Below are 12,355 nucleotides of genomic sequence, written 5' to 3'. Positions count from 1 at the left end.
CTATTAAAAATACATAGACAGATAATTATGAAATTATTGTGAGATTAAGTTAACTGTTTATATTTGGACAACTTTTCTGCTATACTTTATTGGAAGGAGAAAAATAATAATTTCCTTAATAACAATTTAAACAATTTATTTAACTAAAACAATAGCATTATAGCATATGTATCTTTGTTTGTTAACTGATGTGGTTGAACTATTTAAAAAAACCAAAACAACTTAGGCTGAGTTTTAGCACACATGAAAAACTTAAAACAAATCCTTATTTCCTGATGAGCAGCCTTTGGACTATAATGTAACTTAAACAGAAAACTATCTTTAGAAAGATTTTTCCTCCAAAAGCATTTTATTTTAAATATCCGATTTAAATTTTTTTAAAAATCCAATTTCTTTGATTATTATTTTTTATTACTGATTTTTATCCATCCTGGATTGTACGCAACAGTTGGACATGCAGAGAAGTGACAGCATGCAACTGCCACATTTGCAGTGTGGAATGATGTGATCACACCTCTGCTCGGCCATCCTTCGCCACAACATGTCAGGCTGCATTTTAAAAAGAAGGATTTCGACATAGGACAAGGTCTGGATCATTTTTACCACATGCCCAAACTCAGCCCATATTCGAGAACTGCTTCACATATGGTCGGGATCCTGCACAGGCATCACCTCTGGACAAGAAAACCTGTGTACACGGTCACATGTACCAAATGCATGCAACCATTTCCCCCTGCATACATGCAGTGGGAAGCTACAGCTGGCAAACATAAAACACTCAGCAGGACTTAGGATCGATGTTGTGTTTGTTAGTTAGTTAGTTAGTTAGTTAGTTTGTTTTTTAAAAATCCATTTATTAAAAAGTTACAGTACAGTTTTGTCCACTGCCATAATATCACATAATGATCAATGTTAATTCTCTATATTCACCTTTGGACAACCTTTGGGCCTACAGGTGAGAGAAAAGATGTTGCCACGCCCACTTTTAGTTCTGGCCCCACCCGCCATGAGCTCTGCCCACTGCCAGCATGTGAACCCTGACCAATAGCCCCCTAGGCTCTTTTGGGGGGGTTGCCTAATCCTGATGGATGCAATCCTCTTTGGGCACTCAGTCATCTGAGGAAATAGTAGTGTGTTGTGCACAGCAGAAATTTATGGGTACACTCTGCCGTGATTTTTCTGGGAGGGGACCAATTGATACGTCAAAAGCAGGAATCACCAAAAGTGCAGCTGCCGTGCTACAAGTTCACACAATAGACTTTGCTGTACAGCTATGGAGAAAACAACCCCAAAAAGAATATGAAAAGCAGCCTTTTTATTTTCTACCAAGTGCCAAGCTGGGCACAATACTTGGTTTTCTGCCCATGCAAAAACACCAGTTTCAACCATCAAGCCCTTAGCCTTTTCAGGGTAATAATCTCTGCCTTTCAGCCAAGCTTTTAGAATGGAGCAGGGAAACCAGCGTGGGCTAACTCAAGATATTCCCCAGAAAGATTCTCTTGAAAAGGATACATTTAAAGTATTCTGTTTTTTAAAGGATTTTTAGGGCAGGCCACTTTTATCTGCCCGCCCCCCCCCCTTCACTTCCTGTTTTGTAAACTCTCTACTGAGAAAGTAATCTCTGTTCCATTCCATTCTCCACTCACTAGCTTTTGTTTTATTACCAAACACACGCATGGTGCCCATCTAACCACTTCCCCAGTCTGGGTACTTTCCGATTTACCATTAGGTAAGGGGGAAGCAGATGGGAGTGGGGAGAGGGAGGGAGGGAAAGAGAAAGAGTGAGAGAGAGAGTTGTGGAGAGAAAACAGGAAAGACAAACAGGAAAGTTATCCAGAGATCTAAGAGAGCAAAGCACAAAAGCATTACGGGGAGCGAGTTCAGCAAGGAAAAGCTAACGCCAGGCTTTGAGATCAATCTGGAAACAGGGAGATGAATAAGACCCATGGAGAAGTCCAGTACTTTGTTTTATAAGGGGAGAGGGTGGGCGGCGGGAGGAGACCAAGGATAGGGGAACCTGTGGCCTTCCACATGCGAGAGGACTACAAATCCCATCATCCATAAACACTGATGGCACATGCAGCCCACCAAAGGACCACAGGTTCCCCACCCCAGGGCTAGACCGTCCCTCAGACTGATCTGCAAAATATGGTGATGGGGGTGGGGAGGGTAGGTCCTGAGACTGGCTGAGCCTATGAACAGATAAGCCTAAAAGACCCCCAAGCAGAAAATCCGTACTGGTTCCCATTCGATTTGGGGGGGGTGGGGTATCCGACGAGGTCTCGCTCACTTGCCCCACCATCCCAACCTGACCTTGGAAAAGTTGGTTCCTGGCTTGGCATTAATTATATCCCCCTACCTACCTACCTACCTACCTAGTGCCGCCACCTCGGCGCATTGTTTACAGGAGACGGCCCAAGCGCCTAGTGGGTGGGCGCCTTCTCTCCCGACGCTCGCCTCGGCGCCCCACCACACGGGTAGATCCCCGCGGGCTACGCGTGTGCACACGAGAGCGTGCCAAAGTGCCGTGTCTACTACTCCCGGGAGCGAGAGGGGCTCCGGAGAAGTTTCCCCTGGAGTGGGGGAGCGCGGGGAACGGGGAAAGCGGAGCGAAAGTTGGCGAAACTGGAGCAGGGGACCCGAGAAGTGATGGAGAGGAAGGAGCCGCGCGCGCGCGCGCACGCACCACCACCCCCTCGTCCGGCGGGTCCCCCAAATAAGTGAAACAAAACCAGAGAGGAGCTGCGGGGACAACACAAACACTCACCATGATTCTCCACAGCCTCTCCGGGCAGCCTTTGCACGCGCGGGGTCAGCGAGGGACGCTGCTGCTGTTGCTACTGCTGTTGTTTGTGTTGCTCAACTAAATCGGCCTGAGCGTCGGGCGGAGAGCTGGGCTTTGCAAAAAAAAGGAGGAGGCGGAGAGCGGCCGCCCGCAGATCCAGCCCAGCCTGCCTCTTTTTCTCTGCGCGTGACTGGACAGAGAGGGAGAAGGAGAGGGAGGGCAGGAGAGAGAGAGGAGTCGCCGCCGCCCTCTTTCGCTCCGGCGCGGCTGTGATTGCAAGAAGCGCCACCGCGCGCCTCTCCGGGTGCCGGCCCGGAAGCAGGCCTAGGCGCCCTCGCAGCCTCCGCCTCGAGTAGCTCGCTCGCTCGCCACAGGCCTTGACAATCACAGCGCCCTCTGCCGCAGACCCGCTGGGTCCAAAGGCCGCGGCTCCGCACGCTCGCTTTGCCCCTCGCCCGGGCGAAAGCGAAGCAGGCAGGGGACGCAGCTGCAAGGGGAGCAGAGCAGGACGAAGGCACATCTCACCGCGGGTGGGGTTAGAGTGGGTCGGAGGGAGACCCGGGTTCAAAGGCTCACTCTGCCACGAAAGCTCACCCGTGGGCCGGTGGCTGCCTCTCTTATCAGCCTGCCCCTCATACAATTGTTTTGTTTTGAGGGTAATTTGGAGAGTAAAGGGAACTATGCTCCCTTGAACTTCTTGGAGGAAAAGTGGGGTCTAAATACAATAAATAAAAGGATAATAAACAAACATGACCTGAGAGCAACAGCGCTTACCCCCACGTAAGCATGCTCTTCTGATACTGGAGGCTGTGCTTGGCATAACCTTATCCTCCATGATTTCTCCATTTTCTGCCTAGGAAAGTGGGGAGAGGTGATGACCCAAAATGCTAAAGGGCACACTGCATGCACCTGACAAAGTAGCCTCTCTGACCCAGGAAGACATGCTCAAATAAACCTGAGAGAGTTTAAGGTGTTAGCAGATGCTTTGTTGGTTTGGCTGCTACCATCATGAATGTTGTCTTAAGTATCACAGAGACTCCAAAATTACCACTACAGTACAGTACTATCCTTTTGCCCACTTCACCACCATTTCCCACATTAAAAAAAGGAAGAGAGGAAAAATCCATCATCACTCCAATGAAGTAAATACATTTCTGTTCTTTACTTCCAAACTCCCTGGAGTACGCCACTTATTCCTTGCTGTCAACTTCATCCTCTTGGCCTGTTACTAACTAGCTTCCACCCCATGCAACTCCCCAGAAACTGCCCTACCAATGATTATGACCCATTGCAATCCGCCTTCCACCCACTGCACCCCACAGAAACTGCCCTATTACCAATCGCCTCACATCCAACTCCTTTCTGTTTTATAAGGAGTCTCTGCTCCAGGGATACTTGGACTGTCCCCTGCTGGTTCTTTTCCTACCTCTTTAATTGCTCGTTCAGTGATTACTGTCACCACAAGGTGAAACTTTTTGTAGTTTCATCCTTTCCATTAGGAACTCTTAGGATCTGTTCTTGATCCTCTTCTTTCTCTTCTCACTACACCTGGGGGACAACATCAGAGTTTGTGGCTTTCCATACCACCTAGAGCTTTCCACCAAATCTTAGATCTCCATCTGTGTCTGACATTTTGTGTTCAGGTGTTTCATTGACACCTGAAATCCAGCTTGTCTCTGACCAAACTTCTCTTTCCTCCTAAGTTTTTCTCTCCTCAAATATTCTGTTTTCATCAAAGACATCACAAATCACCCTGCTGATCAAGCACAAAGCTTTGGATTCATGTCTGAGATATTTTTTTCTCCCCGTATGCAGTGACGCAAGGAAAAAACTCAATTTCTTGACACCAGATGTATGCACAAATATTCTCTGGAACGGGAGGTTCTATACAATATTTGTTACTCAGGGGTCAGCAAACTTTCAGCAGGGGGCCGGTCCACTGTTCCTCAGACCTTGTGGGGGGCCGGACTATATTTTGGAAAAAAATTTGAATGAATTCCTATGCCCCACAAATAACCCAGAGATGCATTTTAAATAAAATGACACATTATACTCATGTAAAAACATGCTGATTCTCGGACCATCTGCGGGCCAGATTTAGAAGGCAATTGGGCCGGATCTGGCCCCCGGCCCTTAATTTGCCTACCCATGTGTTACATGCTTACTCTTTGGTTGTTCAGAGGGTCCTCTATTACAAAGAATACATGCTGCAAAATCTTATGAGAAATGTTTTAATGCATTGACATTGCAGGAACTATGTTGCCTTTTTCCACTATTTCTATGCAAGAGTGGCTATGGTTTAAGGTCTTCAATCATTCAGTGTAAATCAATAAGTTTTGCATGTGCAAAACTCCTTTTCTGTTGTAGGAAGCTAACTTGAAAGGAGTCCTACAGAGTTAAGCTTGTCTGTCAATAATGCTACAGGTGCCATAGAGGGCTAAGTGTAACCATATCTGCCCATTGTTTAGATGAAACAATTCAGAAGCAAGACATAAAACTAGAATTTCTAGTCCTGTGATGTTTATTTGGTTAAGTGATCAGAAGATCAGCGTAAAAATTCTTCAGGATCTACAAAGCTGCGCCTGATAAACAGGCCAACATATTTTATTTTAAATTATTATTTTTACAATGAGTAATAAAAACTGCTGATGACATGCACTGCCTTCAAAGAGATGTTCCCTGTGTGTGAGAGAGAAATGAATTATTCTAAGCTGATACCTGTTGTAGCACATGAGTACATCATCTAAAAGTTACCTTTTAAAAAAATGCTTATTTGTCTATATTTATGCAGATGGGCAGAACAGTCCTCCTAACTCACATTTAGAGGGAGAGAAAAGGAGATGCCGCTACAGAGCGGCTGCCAAATCCATTGCCCAGCAGTGATGCTGTCACCAAGATGTGAAATGTTATGAGCAGCTATTTCTTTTACTACCAGAGCTGCTATAAAGTTGTGCCATTTCTGTGGACATGCTGGGGGAATTAAGAGGTTCTGAATGTGGTGTAACAACGCCACCCATTTTTACTTGCTCCACCAGCAGGACATCACAAATAGAACATCCACACTGGAGGAACTTTTCAGAGGCCTGCCAGTGGCATAAGTGTAGCTCCACGATCAACTTTCAGCCCCGTCAGCAGAGCAACGCTTAATGCCCTTAAGGCTCCTCAGCTGGTTTTAAGCTGTGGTTAGAATTGCACCTTTAATGGGTCATTTAATTAACTGATTAAAAATCCATGCAAGTAAGTAACTAAGATTTCTTTAACCAGCTGAGTTGCAGAAGTACCAAACTGAGGCAGCAGACAACTGCCACAGGGACATACACAGAGGGTGTATTCTTTCTTGCAAACTTACATGGCCTGTATTAGCTTATCTTTCAAGGTTTCCTCCAGGGAATTCTGGGAGTAATAGTTTGGTGTGAGATTGCTGAGAGTTCTCAGTTAGACATCTCCATGCCTTCTCAGAGAGCAACAATTCTCAGAGTTCCCTATAGAGAAAGAATGATTATCAAACTAGTTTTAAGTCTGAATAGGCCTGGGGTCCATGTAAAACATTCCAGCCATGACTTCACTGACAACCATGGTGTTGGCCTTCAAACCTGCATGCAGTCAATATAAATAATACCAGTAGTACATACAGTGGTACCTCTGGTTACGTACTTAATTCGTTCTGGAGGTCCGTTCTTAACCTGAAACTATTCTTAACCTGAAGCACCACTTTAGCTAATGGGGCCTCAGCCTGCTGCCGCCGCACAATTTCTGTTCTCATCCTGAAGCAAAGTTCTTAACCCGAGGTAATATTTCTGGGTTAGCGGAGTCTGTAACCTGAAGCGTATGTAACCCAAGGTACCGCTGTAATGTATCTCAGAGTCTTCTCAGTCGCGTAAGTAACACTATACCATGCCCTAGGAAGTGATCCAGTGCTGTTTACAAAGACATTACTGATGTCAGCATGGAAGCCTGAAAATGCAAGCGTGTCAAAAGATCTCATCAAGCAGCAGCTTGATGAGATACATGATCTCCAACTTCTTCTCATCCACAAGGTGAGTGCCTGTCATAAACAAGTTACATGAACCCAGTCTCTTGAGCGGGGAGACCTTTCAGGGACTTCAAGCTCACACCCGGTCTATTTCCCTTGGAGCGAAGGTCACTGGAGACCAATGGCATTTCTGTGTGATATGGCTTTATTGGCACATATGTACAGGCTGAGCCTAGCACTGGGTTCATCACAGAGTGCAAGACAAGTATGTGTGAGATTGTTAACGGAAAGGGAATAAAAATAAAATAGAAAAATATCTCAATCCTCCTGTCTTGATCGTGATGAATCCACGTCTCCTCCCACTGCTGAAACAAATTCGGATTTAAAACAAAAAAACTCAAGTGAATTTTCTTAAATGGAATTTGCCTCTGGAGGAAAGAAAACCAGGAGTTGACTATATGTTAATGGGGGGGGGGGGGAGGCGAAAAGAAAACAGAGCAGATGAAAGGAGAGAAGGGGTAGGAGGGACAATCGTTGGCTGTTGTCAAGAAAAAGTGTTACCTAGCAACTTGGACACAGTCAGGGACAAAGAAGGCAGACTTTTGTTATGTACAGAAGTGAGATTATTTTTGCAGCCTTTGGCCAGACAGTAAGTCAAAAGGACACCCCATTCCCCACATGGATGTGGCAGCAGCTTAAATGGTGAGTCGCTCCTTTATAAATATTGAATAAGAAGCACATCTGGGGTTTGTTGTTGTCTTTGTCCAAATGCCATAGCTGCAGGCCAAATTAGCTTATGCAGATCCTTTAAAAAACAATTGCTTTCTGAGAACTCAGCAAGGGGGGCGGGCAGAGAAGAAAGGGAGTGAAAGCAAGAAATATACTACCTCCTATATCAAATTTCTATAAGTATCCTGCAACAGCTTTAAAAACAGTTGAGAGACAAGAGCACTTTCTTTCTGCTTCTTACTAGGCATTTAAAGTAATTGCATACATGATTGTTGACGGCTATTGACTATGGACCACCTTGATTTCCAAGCAAATATACTTGATTTCCAAGTATATTTTTTCTTGTTCTGTTTGACTGACTGCTATAATTTCTTTTCACGTCTTGTCCCATATCCATCTCTGATATGACATTTTATGTATTTGTTGCATATGTCTATTGGATGGTGACCCAGTTAGGGGCCCCTCCAGACAGGTGATTTATCACAGGTGTATTCTGCAACGCTTTCTTGACACAACAATAGTGCATTAGTTGTGAACTTTTTCTGCTCTGCTCTTCTCTTCTCTGTTCTGGGATGCTCCCCCAATGCTACCACACTATTGCTGTCTGGAGGGGCTACAGTGCAACAAAAGTAGACAAAAACAAATGGGAACATGTATGTTTGTGGTTGAGGGATTTCAGCAGGAATTTACGGGCTATGCCCTGACGGGAACTGAAGCAGTTTGAGCACCCCAAAAGTTTTGCAGCTTCAAACACAGTATTCAAAGCGGTATCATGTCTGACTGCCCCAAAAACACCATGAGCAGAAATCATCATGAATGTGGAATAAAAAGGAAGTGCCCACAGTTTCAACAGCCCCCTCTTTTTTGTAAAAAAAAATTTGAGAAAGTTTTCAACATAAAATACATTAAAAACCTATCTAATCTAAAAAAAGAAAAAGAAAAAGAAGCGAAAAGAGAGAATAAAAAGCAAGAAATAGGAAGGCGAGGGAGAAAGAAGAAAGAGAAAAGAAATTAAAAGTAGTTGCATCATAGCCTTTATCCACATACAGAAAAGTAGACCTTCCTAGCTCTCACCTGAGAACTTCTGTTTCTTACTCCAGCCTCCCACCCCTGGAGATCCTTTCTCCTCTGTCTCCCACACCAGCCAGTCATGTGACCCTTAACAAAGAAAAGGAAGTACAACCTTTCCATTATGGGTGAAATTGACTAGATCAGAAACTGCTTAGGATTTGGCTGAGTCAGTTTCTCCATTCTTTTCACTTCCATGGGACATGAGGAAGCAACTCCAAATATGAGAACCCTAACCCATTCCCACAAATTACATTTATACATTGACCAGCCTACTGAAGCTGGATCAAGACCAGTGCCTCCACAGGAGATGGTGGCCAATAAACATTTGTCAACACAGTCTGAATCTTCTCCCAGTCTGTGACTGAAGTAGCTTCACTGTGTCCATTCAGTCAACTCCCCTTCCTCCTTGCAAATTCTTCCTCAAAATCCATTCCCTTTTACAAGGACTTTCCTGGTCCACCACAGGCTCACCTGTGCTTTCTACCACTACATAAGCATCCCTGGAAGGTACGGGCCCATCTGCACAACATAAACCCCTCTCCACGGTTGCCTTTTCTGTCAGAGGCGCAGGCAGAGAGTGATGAGAAATAGGACATTGTGTCAGTCCCTGGCATGGCCTTGAGACATTACACTGCGTTGCACTAAAACTTTTGCAATGCCACAGAAGAAGACCTGCCTGTTCTCAGCACTAGGTGTGCTACATCTGTACAAGCTCATCAGAAGAACTGCTGGATCAGTTCCACATTGTGTTTCCCACAGTGGCCAGCTAGATCTTCTGGAAGGTCCACGAACAGAGTGTGAAGGCAAACCACTATGACTCACTCCCAGTAGCTGGTACACGCTACCACACTGCTTTTGAATCAGGATGTTGAATGTAGTCATCATGGCTATGAGCCATCAACAGACTTCTCTGTGAATTTCTCGAATTGCTTTTTAAGGCCACCTGAGCTGGTCCTCATCAGAACCTGGCAGTAGCGAATACTATTAATTGTGTCTTGTACGGAGAAATCCTGTCTTTTGTCTCTGCTACCTCTCCTCAACCAATTTCTATGACTGACTCCCAGATTCTAGTAGTATGAGAAAAGAGGATATATGTTTCTCCACCTTTTCCATCTATACATCATTATATAAACCTCTATAACGGCCCCACTTAGTCATATATATATATATATATATTTCCTAGCCAAAAGGACTCTGATGTTTTCACCTTGATCATTTAGGTTTGTCTTCTCTGCCTCTTTTCCTATTCTATTACATCCTCTTTGAGATGGGCAACCAGAGCTGTACACAGCATTTAGAATGAAAGAAATGTGAAGGCATCTGCCCCATCCTTGCAAAGAATAAAAAACAAAAGCAACTATCTTTGTTGCTGAGACAGTTCACTGTCATGATAGGATGGTGAAATTTGTTTTTGAACTGAAGGGTGGAGGGAAGTATTTACTTTCAGTAACAATGGCACAATTTAACCAAAGCATCATTGATATCTACAGAAGAATAGTAGAGCATGTGCTTAAGTCAGAGGTTTTCAACCTTTTTGAGTCCACAGCTCCCTTGACCAACTACATTCTTTCTGTGGCACTGTGATGGCCTGGGACTCGGGCTCAGAACCAGAGGAGTCTCAGTCCGCACCGGATCCTTTGCCTCAGGCGGCATCTGAACCAAGTCTGGGGCCTGATTCTGAAGAGCCCCAGTCTGCACAGGTTCCCCTGCAACAAGCACCAGCGGGGCCAAGTCTGGGGCCTGAGCCTGCCCTGGCTCCAGATGCGGGGATTACCTTGTTGCCTTCAGCTGGGCAACCACTTACAGCTGCTCCGCTTCCAGTTGGGTCAGGAGAGGCTGAGGCGGCCTCTGGGTCTAGTAACCCACCGATATTTCTGCAGCTGCAGAGACTAAGGTCTGAGAGAAGGAGAGACCTGAGTGCTTGCCTTTGGGCAAGACAGGGAGTTGAGTAACCAGGGGATCAGGACCAGCCGTTACCCCAACAAAGATAAAAGGCTGCCGGACCCCACCCCAGATTGCGGGACCAACATTGCTGTTTGCCAGAACCTGCCTGAGACCCTGTGCCTGACCTAGCCTTGTTTCCTGGTGTCCTGCCTTGGCCCTGTTGGACTGACTCCTCGCGGAATCCTTGGATTCAGGACTGGACCTGGACAACGCTGCTCGGTTTAACCCCCAGGCCCAGCACAGGCACCCCTGTGGGGTCAGGGGCCCAGTTATGTCACCCCTTGCCTGCAGAGCTGGCAGCCTCTTACCCTTTTCCAAACAACCTCCCTTGAGTGTTTCCTCAGCCTCCTTTCCTTGAGAGTCCTTCAGGCAGCCGCTTCTGCTGCCCCTGGTCTCTGCACTGTGTCCCCACCCCACCCCTGCCAAAGAGAGATGCCTCCTCACACTGCCCCACAGGGGCCTGGGACTTGTCTGTCCATTTCCAACAGCAAAGGCTGACAGGCTGGCTGTCTGAACTTCCTTGCCCACTTCCTTGCTTGCTTAATCCGAGGCCGTTTCAGCTCCTGGCAACTGCACCCCCTAGCCAGCCACAGAGGCACCATTCACCTGGGGAGCTTATACCCAGGGCTGCGGCAACAAACAGGCACACAAGCCTTTGGGAGGCAGAGATGCGAGAAGGCAGAGGAGGGAGGGAAGGAAAGAAGGACCGAGGCCAATGTTGCCTGTGGCACCCCTGGCCACCATTCAAGGCACCCCAGGGTGACATGGCACACTGGTTGACAACCACTGGCTTAAGAATATTCCATTGAAATGGGGGTTTCAAAGCTCTTCAGGTGGATGATTACATCTGTTTGTAAACCAAAAAGTGTGAGGGTTCAAGCCCACCTGGAAGCTGACTGAGGAATCCTTTCACCCAAAGTCAGAAATAGGAAGAGCAGCTGCACGGAGTCACTTTAAGAGGGGACAAACTTCAGAGAGATAACACTCTTTTTCCATTTGGCTGGGAAACGGTGCTGGGTTACACTTGATATGGGAGAGCCAGGTCCCCAAACTCAACAACGGGTTCAACAATAAATTCCAGGCCTGGTACTGCTCAAATCAAGACCCTAATTGGCAATCACATTTCCATGAGCCTAAATGGTACATGCAATATCTTTCCTTGAGTGAAAAATGTATACCAGAGGTGGGGAAACTACAGTCGCTCAGATGTTGATGGACCCCAACTCCCATCAGTAACATGTAGGGATAATGGGAGTTGTAGTTCAGCCATATCTAAAGGGCCACAGGTTCCCCACTCTTGTTATGTATCATCGTTCATGTAGGATAGGAATATCCCTGCCCAGGAATGGTAGCAGCGTTTGAATAAACAGGACCTAGCAGGGGCTAGTTAATATTGCAATGCAAGTTGCATGATCACCATTTCACAAATTCTGATTACTTTCAATGAAGAAAGATTCCAGCATTCACCTCCAGTAATCGCTGTTGGCTCTGTTCACCTCCGTTGGGCAAACCAAACTTTGAAACCATAACATCTTAATGTAATTAATTAGCTGCTTTCCATATAGCACATGCTGTACACAGGCCTACATGGAAACATCATCAAAGTCAACTTATGCAGCACTGTGGGGCTTCAAGATAGCATCATTAAACTGAGCTATGTTTCTGAGTTTCTGTTTTCATTTTGATAAGATGCTTCAATGCTTCTTCACAATTGCATCTCTTTTATTGATGCTGACGATGCAACGTGTGGGTGTGGGTGTTGAACAGCACACAATCCTTTGAGAGAAAGAGCTTGCTGGGTCTTCAGAATATGATCTCAGTGGCACTGCCAAGACTCCAGGTCACCTTTCAAA

The 12,355-nt window shown here is 45.9% G+C and overlaps 1 protein-coding gene across 1 annotated transcript in view; it reads right to left on the bottom strand.

Annotated features, from left to right (window-relative positions):
- Positions 1–3,098, bottom strand: part of SGPL1 (sphingosine-1-phosphate lyase 1) — a 36,278-nt gene extending 33,180 nt beyond the window's left edge. The window contains exon 1 of the mRNA XM_081189683.1: positions 2,768–3,098. Coding sequence (XP_081045809.1) covers positions 2,768–2,770 — 3 coding nt within the window. The 5' untranslated portion in view covers positions 2,771–3,098. The remainder of the gene's footprint in view (positions 1–2,767) is intronic.
- Between the last annotated feature and the right edge of the window lie 9,257 nt (positions 3,099–12,355).

Source organism: Podarcis bocagei (genome assembly GCF_964188305.1).
Source record: "Podarcis bocagei genome assembly, chromosome: 4".
In the NCBI taxonomy this organism is placed as follows: Eukaryota; Metazoa; Chordata; class Lepidosauria; order Squamata; family Lacertidae; genus Podarcis; species Podarcis bocagei.
Note: the sequence above shows the minus strand (reverse complement) of the source record. Positions and strands in the feature narration are given on the sequence as shown.